This window comes from Aspergillus vadensis (assembly GCF_003184925.1).
Source record: "Aspergillus vadensis CBS 113365 unplaced genomic scaffold BO88scaffold_2, whole genome shotgun sequence".
NCBI classification, from domain to species: domain Eukaryota; kingdom Fungi; phylum Ascomycota; class Eurotiomycetes; order Eurotiales; family Aspergillaceae; genus Aspergillus; species Aspergillus vadensis.
In genome coordinates this window covers 961,326-987,479 of record NW_020292040.1, presented here as the reverse complement: position 1 = coordinate 987,479, position 26,154 = coordinate 961,326, and the positions used below count along the sequence as shown (strand labels likewise).

Genomic DNA, 26,154 nt, shown 5'->3' with positions numbered 1-26,154 from the left:
CTCCTAATATGGAAGGTTCTCTTCTCAGACCTTACCCCCCATCTCCCCACCCCCCGACCCTTCTCTCCCCGGATAATAGTACTCTATATATATAATATTACATTCTGAGCATAAAACATCTATCTACCCAGCCAAGTCTAGTAGTAGTACCCACTACCCAAAAACTAAAAGCTATCCAGTACCAACCCGCAAAGTCAGCAGTGCGTGGGTGGGTGGGTGGAATGTATAGTGTTATGTGCGTGCGTGTTTGTGGAATTCAATTTATTTATCTATTTTGCATTCAGTGAGTATAAGGTATCAATGATGATGGTATGTGAAGTTAAGATTACATTTTACAATTGAGAGTAGTAGACGACATTTTACTGAAAGTGGTGTTGTGTTGATTGGTTGGTTGGTAGTAGGTATTGAGGGAGAGAACACTTAAGTTTAGTATTTGTTTGCAATTCTTGGAAGGTAGTAGGTAAGTTCAATGGTGAAGTTGATTCGATTCATTACCGTATGGGCGTATTTTTAAATCCTAGTAACTAGACTAGTCTAGGAGTAAATTACTTATAACAAATAGATGGTGTTAGTTTGGACCTTTCTTCAAAGTTATTCTACTGCTGTTCTACGACCAAAAGTGTATGAAACACTCGACATATTTTAAAGGAGAAGGGTTAAACCAAAGAAAAAGTTCAATTGCTACCAGGACTGTACATGATCGAGAACCTAACACGACACGACACGTAAGATAAAAAAAAGGAAAATATGAGATGGGGTTGGGTGGGAGGTGACAAGGGGTAAAATGGAGAAGAACACACACACTCCCTCTAGGAAATCAAGAAAGAAAGAAAGAAAGATTTAGCAAAGATTAACTTCTTCCCTTCTCTCTTTTGTCTTTCCCTCTTTTCTTTTTTGGCATTTTTCCCTCCCTCGCTTGCCCTGTTGCTCTATACCTGACGAACTGCAGGGTGCTGCGAGCGAAGCTATTCTATCCCCATAGTGGAAGTCGTACACACACAGAGAGAGAAGGATAAAAAAAGAATTGAGACAGGTTTATGGTAATTACATGCCAGGGGAGATCAGCTTGCCCTCAGCGCGGGCCTCCGGGTGCCAACCACCAGCGTAAGGTCCGTTTCCACCAACCTCCTTCGAGTACTCCCGGATGCGGGCCTCCAGCTCGGGGCGGAAGTGACGGATCAGACCCTGAATGGGCCAGGCAAAGGCCTCACCCAGAGCGCAGATGGTGTGACCCTCGACCTGCTTGGTCAGCTCCTGGAGCATGTCGATCTCACGCTCGCGAGCCTGACCCTTCTCCATACGCTGCATCATCTGCATGGTCCACTTGCTACCCTCACGGCAGGGAGTGCACTGACCGCAAGACTCGTGCTTGTAGAAGGTGGACAGACGAGAGATGGCGCGAACAATGTCGGTCGACTTGTCCATGACGATGACGGCAGCGGTACCGAGACCACTCTGAGAGTCCTTCAGGGCGTCGAAGTCCATGAGCTGGTCGTCACAGATGGACTTGGGAAGGACGGGAGTCGAGGATCCACCGGGGATGACAGCGAGAAGGTTGTCCCAGCCACCACGAACACCTCCACAGTGACGGTCGATCAGCTCGCGAAGGGAGATGGACATCTCCTCCTCGACGGTGCAGGGGTTGTTGACGTGTCCGGAGATACAGTACAGCTTGGTACCAGCGTTGCGCTCACGGCCGAAAGACGAGAACCAGCTGGCGCCACGACGCATGATGGTGGGGGTGACGGCGACAGTCTCGACGTTGGTGACGGTACTCGGGCAGCCGAAGAGACCGACAGCAGCGGGGAACGGGGGCTTAAGACGGGGCTTGCCGGCCTTGCCCTCGATGGACTCGATGAGGGAGGTCTCCTCACCACAGACGTAGGCGCCCATACCACGGTGGATGTAGACGTCGAAGTCGTAGCCAGTACCGCAGGCGTTCTTGCCGATCAGGCCAGCCTCGTAGGCCTCGTTAATAGCCCGCTGGAGAACAGTAGCTTCTTGGTAGAATTCACCACGGATGTAGATGTAAGCGGCGTTGGCGTTCATGGCACGGCCGACGACGAGGCAACCTTCGATGAGCTTCTGGGGGTCTTTGCGCATAATTTCACGGTCCTTGCAGGTTCCGGGCTCACCCTCATCGGCGTTGACGACGAGGTAACGGGGTCTGGGGTCCTTGTCCCAATCCTTGAAGTTCATGAAGGACTGTACCAGAGCAATTGGAGGTTAGACTGGGGCCCGAAGACTGGCTATGTCATCAATTGGTCTCGGTGAGGGCAACTCACGTATTTCAGTCCGGAGGGGAAACCAGCACCACCACGACCACGAAGACCGGAGGCCTTCAGCTCAGAGATAAGCTGCACAGATCGAACACATATCGAGTCAGCATTGAGATCATTTCCGCATCTTCCAGCAGTTCCGGGTCCAACGACCCGCGAAGGGGCAGAGCCTACCCAGTCATGACCCTTCAGAACGATATCCTTAGTCCGGTGCCAGTCACCATACTTCATCGCCGACTTCAGATCAGCTCCATGGTGTCCGTAGAGGTTGGTGAAGATCCGATCCTGGTCCTTCAGACCGCCATAGTGCTTGACCGGGGGGGCGTTGTCCTGGACGGTCGCGAAGGAACGGGCGGCCGGGGCCTGGGCTCGGAGGGAGCGGGAGGAGAGGGAGGCGATGGAAGAGGAGGGAGCCGCCGCTCGAGATATCATGGTGAACACTGGCCCAATTGACTTGGGAGGGGAAAGGGAGGGGGGAGGAAAGGTGGGAGAATCGAGGATGCGTTACAAAGCCGTGGCAGGCGTGGTTTGGGTTGAGCTGCCCGTCGCGGCAATTCCTGCGCTTGCTGAATATCCGCCTTTCGCTCCTCCCTGATTGGTCCAGTGGGGTCACCTGATCCACGCTGACTAACCACCACAGATCTACTCGTTCTTTGGTTCTATATGGATTGCTCTATTGATAGCTACCTAGTACTTGTAGCACTGGTCTTATATCTATCCTATGTCTCAACTGCCTACTACTCATATGCCTCCCCGGGCACATACAGGTAATTCTCTGTCATCAGTCTCACCTGACCCCCACTTCCAGTCGCCAACAACTGCAGTGGATCGTCAGGAATCTGCACACACTCCTGCTCCCCAATCATCCATCCCCATCGCAACCAATTGGGCGACAGCCACCAATCGTCTTTTTGCCAGTCTCCCGTGTACGGGGCCAAACTGGTAAACATACCTGCGTTCTGTGACCTCATCTTCTCCAGTGTCTCGTCAAAGAGACTCACAATGTGCTCATCATCCTCGTCCTCCAAGGCCCAGGCCACATCATTCGGGGGCGGTGGGTAATTCTCCAAGAGGAAGCTCGCCCACCGGGACAGTCTGGGGGAGGGCTTAAAATCTTCGGAAGCACCAGATTTACTAGCAGTGTGGGCTGCCGCAACCAGGCAAAGGAACATCGGGAAGGCGAATGGCGATGACCCACCGCTTCCTCTTAGCATTGGAATGGCGGATTCAGAAACTGACAAGATGTCCTGGAAGCAGGCCTTGCAAGTTTGCTGCATCGCCGTTGGGAGAAGGTCGGGCAATTCACCCAGCGTGAACAACTCCCCGTTGTTTGTAAGAAGAGACTTCCGCTCCAAAATCCGCACTTGCAGCCGCGAGTACACCTCTTCTGGGAACTTTCCGGTGGGAATTCGGCCCATATGGGCCCCAAGGATTCTCTTGGTTTCCTCCCAGGTCCCAGTGAAGTTATGTAGCCGCGCACGGTTCAGTGTCCATGCTGCTACAACTAAAGCGGTCTCAGACAACATGATCTGGCTGTCTCGGTAGACTTTCGCATGGGTCTGTTTGAGGTTTCTCGGTGTCTGAAGGTCTTCCCCTGATGCCCTGAGCTTGGCAGCATGTGTGACGACCTCAATGATAACCTGACTCAAGGCAGCAAGTAGGGCCCTAGAATTTCCATAGACATTTGGAAGCTTGATCCCTTGGTTTGTGATTTCGAGGGTTTCCAGCTCCCGGTTGTTGGCAGCCAGAACCGACACGGCGTCAAGCAGGGCAGGTGAGAAGATGGAATGCTCCATTGACATGTCAGGAGCGAGAAGAGGGTAGAACACGTTGAAGACGTAGTAGTGATCTTCCGGTTCCCCCACAGCAAGGTCAGGGTACATCTGCAGTTGATGGGACTTTGCCATGTAGAGGGGGCTTCCAGGCGGTGCTCGTAAACTGACGATGCGGTGGTCGCAAGGATTTCCGGGAATGCAGAAACCGTAGTTCATCATAACTGATTTTCGTCAGTCGCTAGCCATTTCGTGAAGCAGTCCTCCGGAGGGCACCTACGTTGCTCGTTATTCCGCGGTCCGTAGTTGTTGCTAATCTCCTGGCCCGCCGACACGTCTTCCAGGACCACAAAGGCAACGTCGTCCTTACCAGCCCGCCACTCCACCTTGGCTAGTGGTCGATGATTGCCCATATCGATGATGGGGAGAAGGACAGAGAGCTTCTCCTCTGACAGTTCCGATTCAGGAAAGACTCCAGAAAGTACCCTCGCCGAGAAGGCACGCGAGATGAACATCGAAGCTGCCCAGAGATAGAGGTCCCTACAAACACATCGCTAGTGTCAATGCCGCTCTTCAATCCAGGCTTGGAACTGCAAGTAGCACTCCAGTGACCTACCATGTATACGCATCAGCACCCTCAAACCCAGCATTGCGCAGCTCCGTCGCACCTTTCTCATATTTCTCCTTCAGAACCTCCAATCTCTTCTCCCTAGCCGCCAACAAGCTAGTGCCATCCAACCACTGCAGATCTTCTCCTTCATAGTAAGGAGGAGTAGTCAAAGAGCCAGGCTGAGGCAATGTCCGAATATACGGGTACCAAAAGCCCTCAGTGCCACGAAGATACTGACCAATCAAAAAGAAGATGGTCGATTCCTTTTCTCCGACAGCATCAATAAACGACTGTGGGAAATGCAGGCCATGTGCCGAAAAGGAGATTGAGGGAGTGGTCTGGTTAACAACATTGAAGTAAGACATGGTAGTAGCCAAAGGCGTCTTGATGATGTGTGTGTCGGTAGGGACAGCATCCTTCCAGTCTTTCTTAACTTGGAGATGAACACCACGGCTTTCATCCTTGGCTATTTGGACGCTCTCGTGCAGATGGCCTCCATTGTTGACCATCCAATTGAGCAGATCAAAGTAGATCTGTAGACTGTCATCATCGCCGGACCTGGGGCTGTTAGTCAGACTTTGGATTTTGTATCATGGAGGGGGCATGCGGGCAGTGTGATGGCGGGGGAGGGGTGAGTTGTATGCTTCATAGCCATATATCATCATGCAGAATGCATGGGAGTGTGCTACACTAGTAGTATGCATATACATCCTTTGCGGAAATAGCTTGGACAGGAATTATGCATATGCTGAGGCGATAATCGAACCATGAAAGCATCAGGCATAAAAAGCACCGCAACCGCAAGTTTGACCCGAAAACGTCATCGCGGAGGTAGAAACGAAAATAATAGGGAAAAAACGACTTACCTCAGGGGCCCTGCTGGCGCACTTGCCATGATCGCGAAGAAGAGTAATGGGGTATATACTACTCGTAAATAATGATACAAGTACTGCAGAATTCGAGAAATCCCCGGTACTGCTTCAGTTCCTCCGAGCGACGAAAGTTGCAGAAGTGAAAAGTGGGTTTTTGGCAGGCGCGGAAGGCAAGAATGGAAAGAATGAATGCGGCGTCCCACTTTCCCTCCCGCATCAACATCGCCCATACATACGAACAAACATAAAAGGCATATAATATAGTAACTACGAGCCAATTTCTCCTGCAACAATGTAAACATAATCATTCAGATCAATCCTTATTGTCCGGGATTTCGCTTGGTCCGACTCGTTGAGGCATACAATCATGAACCGGAGCATATACAAAAGTGCCATGCGATCAAATAGTGTACATCATGGGAATTGAACTAATCCAAAAAGAAAACAAAAGATGAAAAGCAATGGAAAGAAGCCGAAACAGAAATCAGAGTACCGCCAAAAATAGGGAAAAAAGGAGGAAAGCGTTGCATACATAACAGAAAGTGAACATCAAGCATCATGTGCAAAACTAATGGGATGATGTGGTGGATGACGTGGAAGCCTTTCGCCCGGGGACGAGAATCTCGACTAAACCATCATCCTCCCCATCACTACTGTCGTCTTCATCGTCGCCAAACGGTGAGGCGCCCATCCGTGATCTACCGAAGTTTCTGTAACGCCCCGAGGCGATGTCCGGATACCCCAAAGATTCGTTCATAATGGCCTCATCCTCTTCGTCCGAGTCCATCATGCCCGACCCAAGCGAAGGCCCGACCATCTCCCCCATGTCGTCTTCCTCCTCATCAACCTCTAGGGGAACCCGCTCCTTGCGTCTCATGCCCTCCGGTCTACCTTCTCCCTCCTCGTCGGAGGAGTTAGTCGAGAATGAGTCGGGAGGGCTGAATCCGGAGTCAGGGAATGTAGGCGATGAGAAGGGCTCATCCTTGCTGGCAGGTGGGAAATCAGTGGACGGGAAGGCTGCACTGGCAGGCGAGTTGGAGCCATCGGCATCCTCATCCAAGCCGGCGATCACGAATGGATTCGTGGGCCATTGCATGTCATGTTCGCTTTGCTGGTCGTGACTTGACTCTTCACCACCCTCGGAATTCTCGGCAGCCTGTTGTTTATGGGCAGCAAGTCGGGCTGCTAGCTGCCGCCGTGCGCGAGACGGACCTTGGCTCAACGGTGCTGGTGGTGGGGGAAGGATCGGGATTGGCTGACTGGTAGAGTTGGTAGAGGCCTATCACATTCGGATTAGTACACAAGCTCTGTTCCATTATGGAGGATAGTAGATGACGAGGTAAATGCGCAAATCCAGAGACCAGGTTAGGGATACACCAAAAGCGACGTCAACACCTAGGCGGCAAGCCCAAAGAAACTACTGGTGTGACCGGCAAGCACATGCTTAGTTCCAGAGAGTTGCAACATGATAGCGGGGAGCAGGAGTTCTTTAGAATGACTTCATACGTAAGGTAAAGCGCCGGAGAACGCTCTATGTGCAAGGCCCTCCACGACCTCCGTCGCTCCTCTCGTCCATCATGCGCTATCCCAGCCGCAGCATGAAATGTATACCAGCCCAAGGCCCGAATCCAAAGAAAGATCAACCACAACAGGGTGTACCAAATGATGCAAAGATGGCCGCAGAAGAAGAAGAAGAAGGTAAAGGGTAGTGGGGAGAAGGATGTCCAGAATTGCGTCAAGCATCGCGCATATCGACATCAGTGAAAAGGTGATGACCCACATTGTCAGAGCCGCCTTCAGCAGAAGGCTCGGCCATATTCCGATCGTCTTGATCTTCCATTTCCTCATCCTCATCGTCATCGCTGGAGCTAGCGAACCCGCTTAGTAGGGAATTACCACTGTTTAGCCCGAAAGCTCCGCCGGAGACACTTCCTTGGTTCATCATGTCAAAGCCCTGGAACCCGGAGCCTCCCACCGAGCCATTCAGGCCAGCGTCAGCAAGCGCCGATGATGTGTTCGCGCTCTGGCCGGAATTGAGCATGCCTTGGCGATGTCCAATCGACATGTCAGGGCGCACCCCTCCAAGAATGGCGTTGTCGCGCTCCCTGGTCTCAGAAAGCGTTTGCTCAACATAGTCTATCCACTCAGGGTTCAGCACATTCTCCATAACCGTAGGAGAGAGCAACTCGGGCGGGTGCCGTTCGCTGAATTTCACAACCTCTTCAGCAATCAACGTCAAGTGGCCCATGTATCCTAGTCGGATCTGTTTGGTTCGCTGCGCCTCATCACTGCGCTTTTGGCCTTCGACAATGCTCTGGGTGATTCGGCCAGTCTCAAAAACGTCAATGGCCAGCAGACGATTGTAGCCGCGGTCCATGGGACCGTTGAACACTTGTTGGACAACATCATAGACAACGTTGTGAAGGAAGTTGTTCCAGGGGAATCGGAAAAAGAAGTCCTAAAATAAATCTGTCAGAAATTGTCCATGACACAATTTGGATGCAGACTTACCAAAATAGTCGGTACCACCTTGTTTTCAACGAACATAATCTTGAGATAGTCACCAACAACAGGTTGCCCGTTAGAATCAATCTGAACATCTGGGTGCAGCTGTCGCGGCACATCACCGTCATTTGGCGCCGAGTCGGAAGCGGGTGGAACTGAGCTTGAAGCATCGCCGACCTGGCCAGCAGTATCAGGCGTCAAGGAGCTCTGTTGATTATTTGTTTGGTCTACGAGAGGAGCCGATTCCTGTTCGGCTTGGGAAGACGCCGTGGTCTGTCCTTCCATACCGTTGGAAGCCGCTTCTGCAGCTGGCTGGCCTTCCTTGGTGGTCTGTCCACCGCCCAGGCTAACTTCCGCTATACCTGACGCAGTAGCTGACACAGGATCGGAAGTAGGCGTATGTGCCCGAACCTGACTCGCAGGGTTTTCATCGTGTGAGCCGTCCTCCGATGCGCCATTTGAAGCATTTTCGGCTGATTCTGTCGGGGCATGCTGCGAGGGAGCTGCGGACTCCGGCTTGAACTCGGGGCTGCTGGTGTCCTTCACTTCAGCGTCCTTCTCCTTGTCGACCAGAACACCGGATGCGCTAACGTCCTCGAAGCTTTCCTCGCCCGTATTGGCGACCTCAAGCACTCTAGAGCCCTCAGGGGAACCGTAGCCAATGACGGATCCATTGACAAAATCCACCGTAGAGTCGTTCCCATCAAATGCCGATGTCTCTTCGCGGTGCGGGTTGAAGACACCTTCGCGCATGAGCCTCTCGCGCTCAGCATCACGCTGCCGTACGTAATCGTCACTCCCCGGCTCATTCAGAAGGCCCATGTTACTGCAATGTAGCAGTTCGGCCATCAATTCGCACGTCTTGAATCTGTCAAAGCCCAGGGGCTCGATCTTGGCACCCCAAGCTGAGTTGAGCTTCCCCCTTTCTACACTTCTCACCTTGCCCCCGTCGTTCACAGTGTGTTTCGAGCTTTGGATCAGCGCCATGAAGTCCGGTATGTGTTTGGCAAAAAGCCGAAGCAAATTCCCGAGGTAGATCGGATCGTATGTGGTGGGGAGTGAGTCCGGACCATTGATATTCTCAGGATCGTAGTCGGAGTTGTTCTTCCGGATCACTTCAATGACGATACCAACACCGACTGTCAGAGGGTTTCCACCTTGCAGCATGGCCTTGATGAGACTTTCCACACACGGCACGGAGACCAACTGACGGGTGAGGCTGTTAGGGCCAATGCAGGATTGGTCATTCTGTGTTGCGTTCGCGGATATGGTGATAATAGCTTTGAGGAAATCCCCAGCCGAGGTCTGCACCGAGGCAGGGTGATCCGGGGACAGAAATGAGAGGAGCGTGGGTATGAGGTTTTGGGTTTTCAACCACTGCGGACGTTGATCAGCATGAATCACTCACAAGCTAAAACGTTCACCCTCAACTTACATCGACAATGCCATGGCCACCTTCTACCTTCTCCAGACTTATTATTTTGAGTAAAAGGTCCATAACCATTGGGTTGTCCACGTGCTGCAGAATTGCCGGTACAATTCCCTCCATTGACTTGAACAGCTCCAGCATTTCACTGGTTTTCTTGTCGAATAAGGTTTCGTTCACTTTCGTAAAGTAACTCGCCTGAGCAGAGTCCAGAGGGGACGAGCGCCGCAAAAATCCCCAAAAATCTCGTAAGTTGTCGGGATTGAGCAGAATGGACTCCACGATCGACCATATCTCCGACGACAGAATTTCGCATGCGACGTAGGCTCGCTTCATGCGATCCTTCTCCGCCCGCTCCAGGTCTTCGGGGTCCAGAATATCCTTGAGGGGGTCACCCCCCTTGGCCTCTTCCGTTGCATCATCATCTCTGTTCGTCTGCGCATTGTTCTCGTGATCGTCATCATCTTCGTCGTCTTCATTCACCAGACTAGGCGCAGTGACATAATCCATGAGTCGTTTAAGAACATTATCTTCTCGTAAGAATTCTATGAGCTTCGTATTATTTTGTTTGAGCTCTTGGATGAGCTCAGACTCATCCAACAGCTCTTCAAGGGTGACATCGGGCTTGTCTAGCAGGGTATCGATAGCGGAGATACTCGCATATCCTCCGAAACGCCAAAACATGATGAATTATATAACTGGGCGAAAAGAGTCATGGAAAGGAAGCACAGTAGCACGGGCACTTTTGATCGCAGGTCGTCGCCGAAACGTCGTTACGGTGAGCCGAATATGATACAAAACCGTGGTAAGCGGAGATGGTCTAGTATATGATCCTCATGCAAAGTGTTGAGTATGCAATGGTTACTCGGTGAAAAGTCATATATCGAAACAGACTTCGGAAGGACTGAGTCGTCTTAAGATCGAATCGTCCCGAGACACAAGACAGGAGAGGAGAACGATAGGCAAGATAAACCGGGTCTGAGCGGCCAAGCGCTACATGCGCAAAATAGACAAAGTTAGTAAGGTTGCATGCGCCTCAAGCGTCATAGAGAAAGATCGGTGAATATGGGCTGAAGAATTATCAGGGGCGGACTTCTCAGGCAGTCGGGGGAAGGAGTCAGGTCTCGAAGAGCCTATGAGGGCGGCAAACGACAGGCTTTACGGGATGACAGCAGAAGCAGCAGCACAGAATGCATTGCCATAAAATCCGAAAAGGGCAAGGAAGGAGGGAGGAGGTCCAGACCACGTACCTTTCACGACCTAAGAGAGTGAGAGAGTGACAAAAGACGAAACAAGAGCAAGGTCCGTTGTTTGGGAGGGCTGAAGCGACCCACGGGCAATGTAATCACTTTGTCAGCCCGGCACTGCACAGGCGAAACCAGTCCGTCAGATGGGGGGAAGGAGGAAGGATAAATTGAGGGTCAACAACCCAAAGGCTTAAAGTGAGGATCACAGGCTGACAGTTCGCAGGATCACGTTGACTTGTGGTGCGCTGGCGGGAGTGACTGGATCGGCCGGCAAGACTGAATGATCCCTGGAAGGTGACGATTGAAACAAGCAGGGCGGAAATACCCAACAAGCCCGAGGAGCGACGGCGGGGAACCAAAACCAGATACGCGAGGGAGAGGGGGGCAATAATGGATGATTGTGAAAGGACCACGAGTGGATGGTTTAGTTAATTTCAGACGCTTAATAATCCGGGGCGAAGACGGTAAGTAAGTACTGCAGTTCTACAGTTTCCATCCAACCGGTTATCCCTCCTTCTAGAAATCCAATGGTTGTTGTGGTTGATGAGGCTGTCCTCCAGACGTTCGCGTAACACTCCGGAACCTTCAAGACGCACGAGTCGTTATTACCTACTCCTTGCAGGTTTGGTGCAAAGGCCGGCAAAGTATCAGGTACCGCACTGGCCTTATCCGCTTGTGCACAGATACAAGTACCGGGTACACTGTCTGTTTCGTTTCACCGGAGCTGGGGGGTAAGGCAACTGGGCGGTATTTTACCGTCACTCACTTTACACTATAACTTGTTCTTATCATCAGTATAATACCATCTGGTTATCAATTCACCTTCATGAATCATGGTCTTCAAGAGGTTAATTTCAGCCAGACCATGCTAACAAACACATAAATATTCACCCGGGGACTCGGGTGAACAAGTGTGTGCTTAGGCTAGACTCGGGGGCCAGTAAGCAGATCAGCCTTGCAGTCACTAAAGACAATACCCCATACTCCGTCACTCCGGTTCATCTGCCTCGGATCACGAGTCAAATCTGGATCTGATCATCAGGACAATCCCAGTTATGTCCTGGGAATATAATTATCCCACCTACAACAGAACAATTATATCATATCTGTCTTCTAATTCACTGGCCAAGTTCACACTGACGAATTAAGCCAGAAACGGCACATAACCGTATCTGCTGCATAATACCACATCTTACTGTATTATACCCCATCACGTGGGGGCAATTCTAGGTAGCAGCCTAAGCTTCGTCTCGAGCGCAACTGATAACATTCACCCCGCTGTCTCAACCTAATACTTTTGTAGTATAATACCTGCTCTACTCATCTTGCGCTCACTATCAAAATATTTTTGTAATTCATCAAGCCTTCTCGCGCGCAAATCTCCCAACTCATAGAACCCCCCGACACAGCTCTATACCCCGACCGGTATCTCCAAGGCGGCGAGGCGAGGCCGCGGCCGCTAAGGACCGACCAGACCATATCCATCTATCTACCCCCCAGTTCACCCTCAAGCTTGCCACAAGAAGCTCATTCTCCAATCCTCTCTCACATCCAACCAGCCAAAATGAACCGGCTATTCGGTACGAAGAACACGGCACCCAAGCCAACCCTAGATGGGGCCATAACCAATGTACGTTTTCCCTTTTCCCATCCCCAACCAGTCATCCATCCATCCATCCATCATTGTTGTTGTTGCCCAACTCTCCGAATCCAACCATCTCGTCCCCTTTGTCCGCCCGAAACCCCGCATGATTAACACTTCTCCCACCCGGACAGGTGGAAACACGCATTTCCAGCATTGACGTCAAGCTGGCGGCACTCAACTCGGAACTATCAACCTATCAAACCAAGATCTCGAAGATGCGCGACGGGCCGGGAAAAACCGCGTTACGGCAGAAGGCACTCAAGGTACTCCAGCGACGGAAACAGTACGAAGCGCAGCGGGATCAGCTGTCGCAGCAGTCATGGAACATGGAGCAAGCGGGCATGATGCAGGATAATCTGAAGAATGTGATGACAACGGTGGATGCGATGAAGACGACTACCAAGACGCTCAAGAAGCAGTATGGGCAGATTGATATTGATAAGATTGAGCGGTTGCAGGATGAGATGGCGGATCTGATGGACGTGGGGAATGAAATTCAGGAAAGTATATCGAGGGCGTATGATGTTCCTGAGGATGTTGATGAGGCGGAGCTCGATGCTGAATTGGAGGCGCTGGGTGAGGAGACTATGATGGAGAGCTCCATGGCTGATAGTGCCATGCCGAGTTTCTTGCAGGATGAGGTGGCGCCGCCGCAGTTTATTGATGAGCCGCCGGAGCAGACTAAGGTTAAGGAGCCTGCTAGTGGGTTGGGTTAGGATTACCTACATGGTTTTACGAGAATAGTGGTTTAGGAGTTATGATCATGGTGGCATCGGAGTTGGGATTTTTCCTGTTATTTTTTCTATTCTTCTTCTCCCCTTTTCCTTCCCTGAATTAATCGATTAAGCTGTGTTCATTCTACGAACTCTTATTGTGTATGTTTGGCTCACTTTCTTCCCCTTTGCGTGTCTGTATCTTCGGGGTGTATCACTCTCCTGACCTACACGGCTTGCACATTCCAGCGATACTTCCTTTCGAAGAGATTTCGTCCCCTTCAGTTCAGCGTTCCATATGTTTCACGCTCTAGGCCTTGCCGAGTCCAATCAGGACGAGCAGGGCAACGTTCATGACCGCAATGATTACCCAAACAATGATAGCGATGGCAGCAACAAACCAGTTGTTTCGCATCTTGACTCCGTCGGCCGAGGCATTCTCACCGGCGAAGTTTCTATCCGTAGGGACGGTCATGTAACGGTTGCGGCACGTAAAGTAAACCAGAGGAGCGGTGACAAACGGCAGGATGACACTCAAAACCACTTGGCTGGCGTTTAGAGTCTTATTCAATCCCTCCTTGCCGACAGCAGCTGCAATGATTATGCTAGGGATGATACTGATAGACCGCGTGACCAGTCGCCGAAGCCAAGGTCTGATACTCCAGTTCAGCATTCCCTCGCTGACCATTTGTCCAGCCATGGTACAGACAATCCCGGCGGAGATACCTGAGAGAAGCAGGGCCAATGCGAAGATCAGACCTGCAGCTGGAGCAATGGAGCTTGAAAGAAGATTGTAAATGCCAAAGAGGTCTGCTTCATCAGCTCCCGACGTGCCGTACAAGGAAGCACCGGCAACGATGAGAATGGCGCTGTTGACGAAGAGGGCAAATGTAAATAGGGACAACGTCAGCTCAATGACGGAGTACTTCAGACATCCCCGAATGGCTTGGATGGACGGCCTGTATTCCACTTCTCCGTTGGTGCTTCCAAGGCAGACGGAGGGATCGACGTAGCCTTGGGTAACATCGAATTCCTTCAGTCGCGATTGGACAACTCCGCTGCCAAGAAACATGGAGTGAGGCATCACCGTAGCACCGAGGATACCACAGCTTTGATACAGACTGTTAGACAGTAAGTTAGTAAGTTCAATGTCTCAGTCATATGCGAAGCGGGCTACTCACCCATTGGACTGCACGATGGCAGACGAAGGCAAGTAGCCCCGGAAAACAGCTCCGACCGACTGTTCTTTAATGAGGGCGAGTTGAATGCAAAAGCAAATCACCACTCCCAGAACCAACAGCATGACGAAGAATTCGAAGAGACGCAGTCCCCACATGGCGCCATTCGGTCTATAGAATATCAAGATGAAGAGAACATCGGCTAAGGTGATTGCGCATCCCGCCACCAGAGGGATGTTCAGGAGAAGGTTGAGCGAGATGGCAGATCCGACAACCTAGGACACCAGCTTAGCATTAGCATCCGAAAGCAGACAGGGAAAGTCAGCTGCTTACTTCTGCGATATCGGTTGCCACGATGGCGGCCTCCGCAAAAACATACAGGATGTAGGTCAACCACTTGGGTAGGTGCTCCCTGCAGTTTTCCGCCAGGTTGAGCCCGGTCACAGTGCCGAGCTTAATACACAGCGACTGTAGGAAGATAGCAAAAAGGTTGGACACTAGGACGATGAAGAGCAAGGCATAGCGAAACTCTGCGCCTGCAGAGACATCGGTGGAGTAGTTTCCCGGATCAATGTAAGCTACCGCAATCAGGAATCCAGGGCCCACGAAGCGACCAAACTTCTTGATACTTTGAGCGAGACGGAGAAAGAAAGAAAAGGTTGATGTATTGAAAGGACGGCGAGGTGATTCGCTGCTCGTCCTGGGTGATTGGTCCCCAGGAGCGGCAGCGATCACTTCGCCGGGTGTCTTCTTCTCCATCTCGGGCTCGTTTCCATCTAGATTATTTGGTCTATGATCCATCGCTGCAATTCCTTCACCTGCAGCTCCCCCCATACCGCCTGCGTGTCTCCGATGCACCTTCGAGTTCGCAATGCCGTTGAAATCGCTTCGAGTGGTAATGTCGGCATTCAGCGCCGGCGGATTCTGGTTCCATCCCGGGTGCTCGAGGGTGTCATCGGTGCGCGAAGGACAATTCATGGCGGACTGAGCAGCTCTTCAGTGACACGATTTGAGATATGAGCAATTGCAGCTATTCCGATAACCACGAGGTCGGAGTATTTAGGCAACGCCACTTTCGGGATGTCAGTCTAGGACTCAAGGACCCTGCGGGGAAGCCTGCCCGAAACTGCCCGATTGCGGAAGTCGCTGTAGACACGTCCACCGCGGAACAGGGAAGAGGGTCGGAAGAAATAGATAGATCGACTGCTAAGTGTTCAAATGCAGTTGTTACGATGGAAGATGGGTCCAGAAGATTAGATCAGTGACATTCACTCCAGTCGGAAGCAGGAGAGGAAAGAGGAGGGGGAGATTCAGAATTTTGGTAGCATGACGGCATGCGGTTCTGAGGCTGTTCGCGGTGAAGTGTGGCCAACTGGGCCGCCCAGACCGACTAAAACCCTCAATTCTAGGCAACATTGTGTTTCTCGTGGATTCCGTGACACATTGATTTTCAGCGAAAAACGGAGTCTGCATGGATACCCCATGGGTACCGGAAAGAAAGGTTCAATGGGCCCAGAAGATAGACACATTGATAAAAGGTAGAGGTGGTTTGGCAGCCAAGTCATAGATTCCTGAAGTCCCGTGATACGCCTTGTCCTCCCCTTGCTGCAGCTGATCGATCTGCTTGGCCTTGTCTTCCCCTCTGATTCGACCACTTCCACGGGATCTAAGCGCCTAAATTGGCGCCCTCGTAGTACATCAACGGCATGATTTCCTTGATTATGGGCAGGTTGTACTGTAGAAATTACACATAGGGCCGAAGTCTGGGACCGCGAGATTCTGGTGCTTCCGTGCGGCTGCTGCCGCGTCGGCAATCAATGGGACCAAGATCTTTGTTTCGATATCGGACCAGTCTTTGCGAATGGATCCGGACCGTTGTGACTTCGAGGTAACATCGTGGAAAGCGCCATTCCAAATCACTTTAAATCGCGCAATAAGTTTTGATGGATTCGCCAACCCTTAAGCCAAGTGTCTAGATCCTATGCCAGAATGGTTTCAGGGGTTTCTTCCCAGCGCTATGCTAGCGATTTCACAAGATTGTCGACAAGATGCCTCGGCCAGCATGTTGACTGGTCTCCGAACGAACTCTTGGTATAAGAATTGCGGGTCAGAGAACGCGTAATGGCAATCAGAAAAAGACGCAATCTCCAAGACCATACTCCAGTGGTGACCCTCTCAATGGCTATTTATTGCGAAAGCTCCCCAACTTGATCTATGCACGATGGCTAGAGGGACAGTCATGGTTTTGTAGGGCCTTCGTCGGTGTATCAGGTACTTGAAAGCCACGCAAGATGCATGCTATTCCCCAGATCAACAGCATAGTTGGCATTGAGGAACCCACCTGAGTTCTGCATCCACAGTCCTACATCTTGCTTTTACAACTGGCTGTTGTAATGGTAAGTCTAAAGCGAAGACAGTTCATGCTGGATGTATGTGTTCATTGTGCTAGTCAACTAATGTAGCCCGTGTGGCCAATGAAGTCAGAGTTCTAATCTATGTTGGACTTTGATCCTCTAGGTATTGGTACATCAGAGTTGACAGCCCACACAGGTCTCCCAGCAATACCCAGGGCATCCTTCAAGGGTCTCTAGACATTGATCCCTGCTGTAGGTTAGCCTGAACTAGTGAGATCTTAAAATAGCACAAGATCATTTGGCATTGCTTGGAAGATTCAAATGGCTATCAGGCGACTCGGATCGAGAGTCCTGTAGGCATTGTGTAGCATCAAGCAAATGGTCACTAAAATTGTGTGTCCTACGCGTCCCACAGATTTCGGATGTTTTCTTGGATATCCTGGTCATTTTCCCGTATGGGACTAATCACTTGATTCGAATCTGATTCATTGTGAGATGGGAATTGTTGGTTCACTCCAAGAGGTTGCTTTTCAGCTATCGCAAGTCGCACAAACTGTTTCAGTCCTTCCGAGCGATATCCCTTTTCTCATATTGCTCTTCTTAGACTCGAGGGACAGTTTTGACTCCCAGAAGTCTGTGACAGAGACCATTAGATGGCTACCTAGAGCAGTGAGGAGGTCGTCTTCTATTTCCTAAATCGAGTAAGATATAGGGGCAGTGTTCACCCCTTGCCTGTTGTTCACATCGTTTGGTATTAGCCAGAGCAATAGAGGCGTTCCTAATGATTAGTATGAACTAGCAAAGCAAATAGAGTGATAAGTTGTTAGTCAAGCAAATACTGATGAGAAGCAGAGCGGGAGTACTATATAGAGAAGAGAGAGCATACTGGTAGTAGTCTAGACTGGAAGTAACTAGTATCATGCGCCGGACTAGACCCGATTCGGTACACCAACAGATCAGGTCAAGAGCCCATCGTCTTGACATTCTACAGTGGATACGACTATGAGCAGCACTACCGATCACAATGATGACAGCATTATAGTTAAACCATTATACTACTACTGTCCATGTTCCTGGTTATCTGGTTATCCAATTACATTATATATGACCTCTCATCCACTCCTACCCAAGCAGATTGTGATGGTCCATTCAATAGCCGGTTCCATGCCGGCTATTCCTCCACTATGACATCGACCCCAATTTCCATCGTGACGGGCCCCAGCTCACTATGACGGGTGATCGGATGTGCTTTCTGGACGGGCTGGACACGGAGGATGATGGAAGTGATATGATTGCCCGATCAATTAACTGCCCGATTGATAGATAGACGATCATGACGGGGTGATGCACTCTCCGGCGCGACCGGAGGCGCGGTTGCCCCCAGCAACCTCCCTGCCCGCACAGTGTTTACACCCTCCGCTTCACTGCGGTGCACCCATCTCCAGCCGTTTGGCAACGGCGTTGGCAGACTAGGCTATGCAGTGGGGGAATGCTTACGGCTCCTGCCCGTCTTAGACCTTTGAAGGGCTTCAAATTCCCGGTCTACCCACCTGAGGTTGACTCTCTGGTGTTTGCTGTTGCTGCTGTGTCTCCTGTTCCTTCGCACCGGTGTCTTCTCTTCTCTTCCTTAGTTACCTTGTTACCTTTTTTTTTTGTCTGACCTCATTTTCCTTCTCCTAATTGACATTCATCAATGTCGTCGGTATTTTACTCTTGCACGTCCTTGTTATCCTGCTTTGCATAGAATTTTCCGCTACGTTCGTATCCTTCGCTGGTGTTCGATCTATCTTTACGCGGGAGCACCCTTTCACCGTGAGTCGCCTGCGCCTACCCGTTCCATAACCTTCGTTCTGTAATGGCTGTTCTCATCTGCTAACACAGTCTGTGGCTTCCTAATCAGTTTCGGGCCAAAGGCGATAAGACATGGCTCCCAGCATACAACCCCCGAGCATCTTTGACGATTCCTCCCGTGGACCTACCAAACCATCCGTCCTGCGAGCAATCTGGTCATCCAAGGCCCACAAACGGACTTCATCTGCAGATGATGTCCTCGCCCCGAGGGTCGTTGAGACAGGCCAGCCTAGTGGCAGCCCATATGCGCCCCCAGTCGATGGACCTTACCACCCTGCGGAACAGCCACTGGCAGAAATAGCCCCGAACCGGGATTCAGCAGACGTTAGTTCAACCCAGAGATCACCTGGAAAGCAAGGGAAACACACTCTACACAAGAAAACAAAAAGCGCCGTCTCACTGAAATCTCTCAAGAGCTATATGGAACGCAAGGACAAGTCGGATGAGACGCCAGATGACGCACCAGCGAATCTAAAGCCGAAGAAAGCAAAGTCGGCCAACAGTCTCACGGCCATCCTGAAACGATCCCAACGCGGAAGAAAAGGAGAAAACTCGAAAAGCGCCCGGGACAAAGAAAACCGCAGCCCATCGGACCCTGTCGATAGCATGCCCTCTCCAATGTGGGGCCACTACCCAACACCGCCGTACTACAAACCTCCTGAGGTTACCAGCTCCCAGCATAAGCGTAGAACTCTACAGGAGGAGGTTTCCCTCTACACGCCCAAGGAGTATGGGCCCACTCTCCAGCGAAATTTCTATGACTACGATGGACCCTCTCTCAGAGCCCGCGGGGAGCCAAAGCCACGCCCAAAATCGGACTACCTCGCAGGAAATCGCAAGGTGAAAGAATTAATGGATCCTATAGATGGCATGACGGCGAACCAGCTGGCTTCGGGTAACCAGCCAGAACCCGCCTCGCCCAAGAAACATGGGAGGCCCAGAGCACTCTCACGCCCGGAATACCATCCCCCAGTGGAATCCAAACCGGAGGCAAGCCCGAAACGACTCTCTCGCGTCCAAGCGGCAATCTCAGCATTCAATGCAAAAGAGCAGGAGGCCGAACTGCAGAAACGCTTGACCGGCAAGGAGCTTGAGAGCGAGTTTGAAAAGCTACTGGTTAGTATATGCCAAACTACTCTCGTTTAACACCAAGAGCCTAGGCTAATGACGAGACAGGATGCTAGAAATATTCCTCATAATATGCGAGACAAGATGAGGTCTTTGGACACCAACATAAAGGCAGATTTTATCATGAAGGATCGAGCTGAAAATGCTACGCCGCATAGCGCTGGTGCTAGTGGTACAGATAGTACCGGTCGTCGCGGGCGCAAGAAGGAGCCAAAGGAGGACCGCCATGCCCAAGACAGCAAAGGATCTCGCTCGCGATCCCGCAGTCGCGGCTTCTCCTTCTCCAAAGGCAGCTCTTCGCCCAAGAAGCGCCCGGATAGCGGAAGTTTCTATAGGCGTCCAAAGTCGGCCGACTATTCGCAGCCCACAGGATTCTCCAGGCTCGGTACCCCGTCAGCTTCCACTACCTCACTTTCTGCCACAGCTTGTGATACCGCAGCTGATCCGTCGGACTTTGTGCATTACCTGAGAGAAATTCAGAAGCCAGAAATGGTTGAGGTTGGGAAGATGCACAAGCTTCGCATCCTCCTCCGGAATGAAACTGTCAGCTGGGTTGATACGTTCATTGCGGACGGTGGGATGGATGAGGTGGTGCAACTGCTCTACCGGATCATGAAGGTTGAATGGAGGTGAGTTTAACGTATTCGCTGATTAGTAAACCCGGGGGCTCATAACTTGAATAGGGAAGAGCATGAAGATACCTTGCTTCACGAAACCTTGTTATGCTTGAAAGCTCTTTGCACGACGTCCATCGCTCTGCAACATCTCACCAACATCGAGGGCGAGCTGTTCCCCGCATTGCTGCGAATGCTATTTGACGAAGAGAAGAAGGGCCCAAGCGAGTACACCACCCGTGGGATCATCATCAATCTCCTGTTTACTCAGCTCTCTGCTGTATCGTCCGACGAGATGGCAGCCAGCCGGGCTTCACGCATCCTATCCTACCTGCGCGACCCGTCTCCCCCGGAGGAGAGTCAGCCTCTGAGCTTTATCGCGAACATATATCAATCACGCCCCTACCGAATCTGGTGCAAGGAAGTTACCAATGTGACCAAGGAAGTTTTCTGGATCTTCCTGCATCATCTCAACGTGATCCCGATCTTAAAAGACGACAAGTCGTGTATGAGCTACCGGGAGCGTCATTTCCCTGCCCCTAGGCCTCCAGTTCCCGCCGCTCCGTATGTTGGTGGCGTGGAATGGGATGCGACTAACTACCTGGCTGCTCACCTGGACCTCATGAATGGCCTGGTGGCGTCGTTGCCAACGAGTGAAGAACGTAACCAGCTCCGAGATGAGTTCCGGGCTTCGGGATTCGAGAAGGTCATGGGCGGCAGTTTGCGAACATGCAAGGAGAAGTTTTATTCCTCCGTGCACGATTGCCTGAAGACATGGGTTGCTGCAGCTGTAGATGACGGGTGGCCATACACATCGGTCCGCGAAGGCCCTCCCCGGCCGGAGCCTGGGTCGCCGAGCAAGTCCCCTATCAAGGCAGCAGCTGGAAGCCCCAGAAAGGGTGTCTTGGACGAACAGCCTCCCAAGCTGGAACTTGCGCTGGATGTCCCTGCTAGCCGTGGCGGGGCCCAAGGCAACAGTGGCCTTGGGAATTGGCTCTAGACGTGAGTCTGTGGCTGCGCAGACCGGTCACGTCTCCACTTGGTTGGCGACGTTGACACGGCATTATGACGGCTTTTACTGTTTTTGACTTGTTGTTACCTGATTTGTTTGTTATTCAACAATTGTGATTTGGAGAATCGGGATTGGACGGCGTTGGCATTTCTGCGGTGTTTTGGGTGCATCTCACCGTCACTTGACGGCCACGGCGAAACGACTCATGACGGCATAGGGCCACAGACCTGACGATATTGACGTTCTTTGATTGCATGTCAGGCCGATCATTCTTTTTCTTGGACAGATGCGTTATAGCAGGCACGACATGACCGATGTGGATTATGCTTAGTTCTACTGTTGTCAACATGAGCGGCTTAAGCTTCGCTGTCATTGTATTCCAATCATATGATAGTTGTACAGGATAGGATACTATACAGTGTAGATTGAACGGAGTGGTCTAGTCTAATGAAATACCGCTGTAAACCTCCAGCACCTGGCTTGACCTGATTATTGCGCACCCGACTCATCGTCCGACCTCTTCACAGGACGAGGCGGCGGCGGCGTCGAGAAAGCACCCTTGACACCCGCAAAGAACGTGCGTCGAATCTAGACACAGTCAACTACCCGCTCAACCATATTCAACACATAGATAGATAAATACTCACCTCATCAAACGGACTCCCACGCTCATCCCACTCCATAACCAACAACGCATACACCAGAACAACTAAATCCCAACATAAACGTTAGCCTACGCAGCCCAAATCTCACAGTCAGATCACCCCCAGTTGAACTCAACTCTCCCCGCCAGAACAAACCCATAATTATGCCTGAAAGTGAAAGTGGAAGAGAAATACATACACCCAATAACAACCCACTGCGTAATCTTCGTAGCCTTAACCCACTTCGGCCGAGCGTATTTCAGCGCCGCCCGACGACGATACTTCCGTTCTAGTCGGAACTGATGCTTCGGGGAGAGCTTCGACATGTCCGGTGGCCATTGACGTTTTGGTTTGTAGGGACTGTAGTATTCGCCTTCTTGGATCGCATCTTCGGGATCATATGTATTGGGATTGTTGTTGGTGGTGAGGCGGAAGGGGGAGGAGAGGGTATGGGGGGTTTGGGATAGGGGGCGGGTCTATATTTGGGGATTTGGTTTGGTGGTTAGTTTATGTTATGCTATGTTATGGATAGTTGGTTGATTGATTGGAGGCAAAGGCAGGCGTACCTGTTGTATTTGGCGGTTGTGGTGAAGGTATGATGGGAGGGCTGTGCGGGTAGCTGCTGCTGCTGCTGCTTGTGGTGTTGGGAATAGAGGCTTTGATAGTGTGAGCGCGGCAAGGCGCCGCGGGAAGAGGAGGGAGGAGGTCATTGCCGGTGTGAGGCTGGGGTGGATTGAGACTGATGATGATATAGAAGGTCAAGGATGATCTTGAATTGCGGAGGAAAAGTTGTCGCCGGGCGGGTGGGATTCCGCCCGCGGAGGAGACTAGCCTGATGGCGTAGGTTGGGTTCCGCTCGGTGGTGATTGGTTCGTGTGGGCGACTTTTATTGTTTCATGGCTTATTATTTACTACGTTGTAGAAGAAAGTAGTATGGAGATTTTCTAGATTGGTGTTTAGTTGAATATTGTCTGTTATTTAGTTTGTTACATTGCATATAGTGTGGTAGAGGTGATTGTCAAGAACGCAAGGATGGGGTAAAACTTGATATATATTTTGAAACAAAGCAATCGCATAGGCATGTGACACTAGTACAACTGCATCCAGATCACTAATCACTGCAGGACACCACCAGACCATAGTAATATCTGCCTTCATCTTTGGTCCTGCTGATCGCATGACGTACCACTACGCATACCTCCCTAAAATGCAGCACATGCAACTCATTACCCAGCAGCCATTCCAGTGCATTGCCTTTTCACATGAAACCGCTGCCTCGTGGACCGACATCCCGTGACCCGCCTCCGCGGAACAACAATGATGCGCATAAGCCTCGGTTCATTGAAGCAGAGCTGAGCAGCTCAGCCGGTTTGATTGCAAGTGACTGGCTTTCTCCACGTTGCCCCAGATTCTTATAAGACCAGGGGTTCAGTTCTTCGTATCTTCAGTCTCCTCAAAACTCTTTCCCTTTTTTCTTGGAGATACCACTTAGCGCATCCCATTTCTGTATATTCGACTCCCGTTGACGTCATTATGTCTTCCGGTAAGTCTACAGTAGCCTCTATCTGTCTCCAAAAGGGTCTTAAACTAACAGTTATGCGTTACTAGCCCAGCAACGTCTGTCTCAGGTGGCCTCCCACTTTGGCCCTGGTGGCAAGAAGGGAGTCTCCGCCATCACGGAGAAGCACCCCGATGATATCGTCGTGACCTGCGCTCTGCGTACGGCTCTTACAAAGGGTGGAAAAGGTGGTTTCAAGGACACCGCTGCCGCTGACCTGCTGGCCGGTGTCTTTAAGGGAGTTATCGACCGCAGCGGCATTGACCCCAGTCAGGTCAACGACATCGCTGTCGGCTCCGTCCTTGCCCCAGGTGGTGGTGCGACGGAATTCCGTGCTGCCGCCCTGGTGGCGGGCTTCCCTGAATCTACTGCTGTTAAGAGTCTGAACCGTCAGTGCTCCAGCGGTCTTCAGGCGATCGTGGATATTGCCAATGCCGTGAAATCGGGCATGATCGATGTTGGTATTGGTGCTGGTGTCGAGAGCATGTCGTCTCAATACGGGTAAGTTTTGCCCCCTCACCTCACCCTCTGTGATATGTAAGCTAACGAGCATCAGCCCGGGTGCCGTGACCGAGTTCTCCGAGCTTCTTGAGGCTCACCCCGAGTCGGCCAACTGCAAGGTTCCCATGGGTGTTCTGTCCGAGCAGATGGCCAAGGACCGCAACGTCACTCGTGCAGCCCAGGACTCTTTCGCCGCCGCCTCATACCAGAAGGCCGTCAAGGCCCAGAAAGCCGGTCTCTTCAACGAGGAGATCATCCCTCTGGAAGTCAAGTGGACGGACCCCAAATCCGGTGAAGAGAAGACCATCACCGTCAAGGCCGACGACGGCATCCGCGACGGCATCACCCCCGAGTCGCTGGGCAAGATCCGGCCTGCCTTTGCCAAGGACGGATCCATCCACGCCGGAAACGCCTCCCAGATCTCCGACGGTGCTGCCGCCGTGCTGCTGATGAAGCGCTCCACGGCCGAGCGCCTGGGACAGAAGATCATCGGCAAGTACGTCGCTGCTAGCGTCGTCGGTGTTAAGCCCCTGCTCATGGGTATCGGCCCCTGGAAGGCCATCCCCGTGGCCTTGGAGAAGGCCGGCATTACCAAGGACGACGTGGACATCTACGAGATCAACGAGGCGTTCGCCTCGCAGTGCGTCTGGTGCATCAACGAGCTGGGTCTGCCACAGGAGAAGATCAACCCCAAGGGTGGTGCAATTGCCTTTGGCCACCCTCTCGGCTGCACGGGTTCGCGCCAGATTAGCACCCTGCTGACGGAGCTGAAGCGGACGAACAAGAAGATCGGCGTCAGCAGCATGTGCGTGGGCACAGGTATGGGTATGGCGGCCGTTTGGGTTGCGGAGTAAAGCAAAAAAGGCTGTGTAACTTACTTAGATTGATGATTTTGTTTTGTCTCTAGCGATGTATCTAATTCTCGTTATACTTCAAGCTGGTCTTCACACCACTATACCAACCTAACTGTATACAAATTGAACCTACCGACCACTCCACTACTAACTATACAGTAGAGTAGAGGGATTGACCTAAATCTTCCCTCTAAACCTCCCAAACGCCTCAAAAACACTCATCCCCCCCTCCACCGCCTCCTTCACCTTATCATCCATCCCCACCAACTTCGGCATCACCTCGAGGACCCGATCCAGCAACTCCCGAGGTATAGCCACCACTCCTCCTTCCTCGTAATCGCAGAAGATGATGTCTCCCTGAGCACCCATCAGCCAAACAACACCCTCAAACCCTAACCCCAACAAGGGGGGATAAAAGACTTACCTCTCGTACAGTCACCCCCGAAACACACACCTCCCCACCCATCTCCCCCGCCTTCGCCTCCGCCCCACTCCCCACTGTCGACCCTCCCTTCGCCCAGATCCCCAGCCCGGAGGCCTTGAGCTCCGCGCGATCGCGCACCCTCCCGTCCACTACCACGCCAAGCACGCCCCGGACTTTCATCCGCAGGGCCATGATGCCCCCGACGACGGCGCAGTGCTGGTCTGCCGGCTGGGAGATTACGAGGATGGTGGAGGGTGTGGTCAGGTCGGACCAGTGCGTTGAGGGGGGGATGGCTTTGGATGTGCTGGGTGTGGGGGCGGATTTGGGGATGAATTGGAGGGTGCTGGCTGGGGCGATTAGTTTGGGGGGTGTTGTTGGTTGGGTGCTGGAGGGTGGGTAGTAGGGTGCTGTTTTGATGTTAGTATAGGTGGTGATGGGTAGGTAGGTGGTGATGGGTAGGTAGGTGGTGATGGGTAGGTAGGTGGTGGTAGGGGGTGTACTTAGGTCTGCGATGTAGCCTGCTCGGGGTGGGGTGTTGGGAGGGACGGGTTGGAGTTTGAGGAGGGCGTCGGAGACCTGATGTTATTATTTATTAGTTGGATTGATGTTTTTGATGGATAGGTGGGAGATGGAGGGGAGGGGGGGATGTACATCACAGGCGGAGTAGTTGTATAAGACGGAGATCTTTTCTTCGAGGGTGGACATGGTGGTGATGGTTGTGATGAATTGATTGAATTGAATTGAATTGAAAGGGTAGATAGATACTGAGTTGTTACTTATGCGGAGAGTATGTGGTAGTAGATTGATGATACATGGAGGGGTATAAGAATAGTTAATTGATATCCGATCAGATAAGCTGCAAAGAATCCTTCCTGCATAACCGAGGATCAATTGCATTGACAACATGTGTCGGAAACAGATGTATTAAGTAGTCACAACATCCTACTGTTTAACTAATAGTCACACA

General features: G+C 51.6%; 11 protein-coding genes across 11 annotated transcripts; 3 read left to right on the top strand and 8 right to left on the bottom strand.

The window, feature by feature from the left end:
- Window positions 1–1,044: 1,044 nt before the first annotated feature.
- Window positions 1,045–2,799, bottom strand: BO88DRAFT_380041 (NADH-quinone oxidoreductase subunit NuoF; the record flags this gene model as incomplete). Its single annotated transcript, XM_025704510.1, has 3 exons — window positions 2,454–2,799; window positions 2,286–2,357; window positions 1,045–2,205 (listed from the first exon to the last, which is right to left on the bottom strand). The coding sequence occupies exons 1-3, from the start codon at window positions 2,709–2,711 to the stop codon at window positions 1,045–1,047; spliced, it is 1,491 nt and encodes a 496-aa protein (XP_025567314.1). The 5' UTR covers window positions 2,712–2,799.
- Window positions 2,800–3,016: 217 nt separating this feature from the next.
- BO88DRAFT_421880 (SET domain protein) lies at window positions 3,017–5,170 on the bottom strand (the record flags this gene model as incomplete). Its single annotated transcript, XM_025708549.1, has 3 exons — window positions 3,017–4,275; window positions 4,332–4,591; window positions 4,668–5,170. The coding sequence occupies 3 exons, from the start codon at window positions 5,168–5,170 to the stop codon at window positions 3,017–3,019; spliced, it is 2,022 nt and encodes a 673-aa protein (XP_025567313.1).
- A 90-nt stretch (window positions 5,171–5,260) lies between these two features.
- Window positions 5,261–5,971, bottom strand: BO88DRAFT_98737 (uncharacterized protein). The gene is made up of 2 exons (XM_025713308.1): window positions 5,528–5,971; window positions 5,261–5,409 (listed from the first exon to the last, which is right to left on the bottom strand). The coding sequence occupies exons 1-2, from the start codon at window positions 5,839–5,841 to the stop codon at window positions 5,352–5,354; spliced, it is 372 nt and encodes a 123-aa protein (XP_025567312.1). The 5' UTR covers window positions 5,842–5,971; the 3' UTR covers window positions 5,261–5,351.
- Window positions 5,766–7,062, bottom strand: BO88DRAFT_98719 (uncharacterized protein). Its single transcript, XM_025713307.1, has 2 exons — window positions 7,040–7,062; window positions 5,766–6,812 (listed from the first exon to the last, which is right to left on the bottom strand). The coding sequence occupies exon 2, from the start codon at window positions 6,627–6,629 to the stop codon at window positions 6,102–6,104; it is 528 nt and encodes a 175-aa protein (XP_025567311.1). The 5' UTR covers window positions 6,630–6,812; window positions 7,040–7,062; the 3' UTR covers window positions 5,766–6,101.
- A 206-nt stretch (window positions 7,063–7,268) lies between these two features.
- BO88DRAFT_410920 (Sit4-associated protein) lies at window positions 7,269–10,148 on the bottom strand (the record flags this gene model as incomplete). The annotated part of the gene is made up of 3 exons (XM_025708019.1): window positions 7,269–7,991; window positions 8,045–9,415; window positions 9,474–10,148. The coding sequence occupies 3 exons, from the start codon at window positions 10,146–10,148 to the stop codon at window positions 7,269–7,271; spliced, it is 2,769 nt and encodes a 922-aa protein (XP_025567310.1).
- Window positions 10,149–11,993: 1,845 nt separating this feature from the next.
- On the top strand, window positions 11,994–13,460 carry BO88DRAFT_401138 (putative SNF7 family protein (Cta1)). The gene is made up of 2 exons (XM_025705763.1): window positions 11,994–12,341; window positions 12,488–13,460. The coding sequence occupies exons 1-2, from the start codon at window positions 12,276–12,278 to the stop codon at window positions 13,070–13,072; spliced, it is 651 nt and encodes a 216-aa protein (XP_025567309.1). The 5' UTR covers window positions 11,994–12,275; the 3' UTR covers window positions 13,073–13,460.
- On the bottom strand, window positions 13,220–15,225 carry BO88DRAFT_468062 (NRAMP family metal ion transporter; the record flags this gene model as incomplete). The annotated part of the gene is made up of 3 exons (XM_025711544.1): window positions 13,220–14,190; window positions 14,251–14,522; window positions 14,581–15,225. 3 exons carry the CDS (start codon window positions 15,223–15,225, stop codon window positions 13,380–13,382), a joined length of 1,728 nt encoding a protein of 575 aa, XP_025567308.1. The 3' UTR covers window positions 13,220–13,379.
- Window positions 15,226–18,349: 3,124 nt separating this feature from the next.
- BO88DRAFT_98538 (uncharacterized protein) lies at window positions 18,350–21,252 on the top strand. Its single transcript, XM_025713305.1, has 4 exons — window positions 18,350–18,413; window positions 18,502–19,568; window positions 19,629–20,209; window positions 20,264–21,252. The coding sequence occupies exons 2-4, from the start codon at window positions 18,525–18,527 to the stop codon at window positions 21,192–21,194; spliced, it is 2,556 nt and encodes an 851-aa protein (XP_025567307.1). The 5' UTR covers window positions 18,350–18,413; window positions 18,502–18,524; the 3' UTR covers window positions 21,195–21,252.
- A 315-nt stretch (window positions 21,253–21,567) lies between these two features.
- On the bottom strand, window positions 21,568–22,614 carry BO88DRAFT_401134 (uncharacterized protein). The gene is made up of 4 exons (XM_025705762.1): window positions 22,417–22,614; window positions 22,050–22,326; window positions 21,854–21,915; window positions 21,568–21,794 (listed from the first exon to the last, which is right to left on the bottom strand). Exons 1-4 carry the CDS (start codon window positions 22,558–22,560, stop codon window positions 21,696–21,698), a joined length of 582 nt encoding a protein of 193 aa, XP_025567306.1. The 5' UTR covers window positions 22,561–22,614; the 3' UTR covers window positions 21,568–21,695.
- Window positions 22,615–23,118: 504 nt separating this feature from the next.
- Window positions 23,119–24,898, top strand: BO88DRAFT_401133 (3-ketoacyl-coA thiolase peroxisomal A precursor). Its single transcript, XM_025705761.1, has 3 exons — window positions 23,119–23,393; window positions 23,459–23,909; window positions 23,965–24,898. Exons 1-3 carry the CDS (start codon window positions 23,384–23,386, stop codon window positions 24,761–24,763), a joined length of 1,260 nt encoding a protein of 419 aa, XP_025567305.1. The 5' UTR covers window positions 23,119–23,383; the 3' UTR covers window positions 24,764–24,898.
- Window positions 24,899–24,940: 42 nt separating this feature from the next.
- Window positions 24,941–25,995, bottom strand: BO88DRAFT_431927 (RraA-like protein; the record flags this gene model as incomplete). Its single annotated transcript, XM_025709322.1, has 3 exons — window positions 25,839–25,995; window positions 25,188–25,763; window positions 24,941–25,120 (listed from the first exon to the last, which is right to left on the bottom strand). The coding sequence occupies exons 1-3, from the start codon at window positions 25,890–25,892 to the stop codon at window positions 24,941–24,943; spliced, it is 810 nt and encodes a 269-aa protein (XP_025567304.1). The 5' UTR covers window positions 25,893–25,995.
- Window positions 25,996–26,154: the final 159 nt, after the last annotated feature.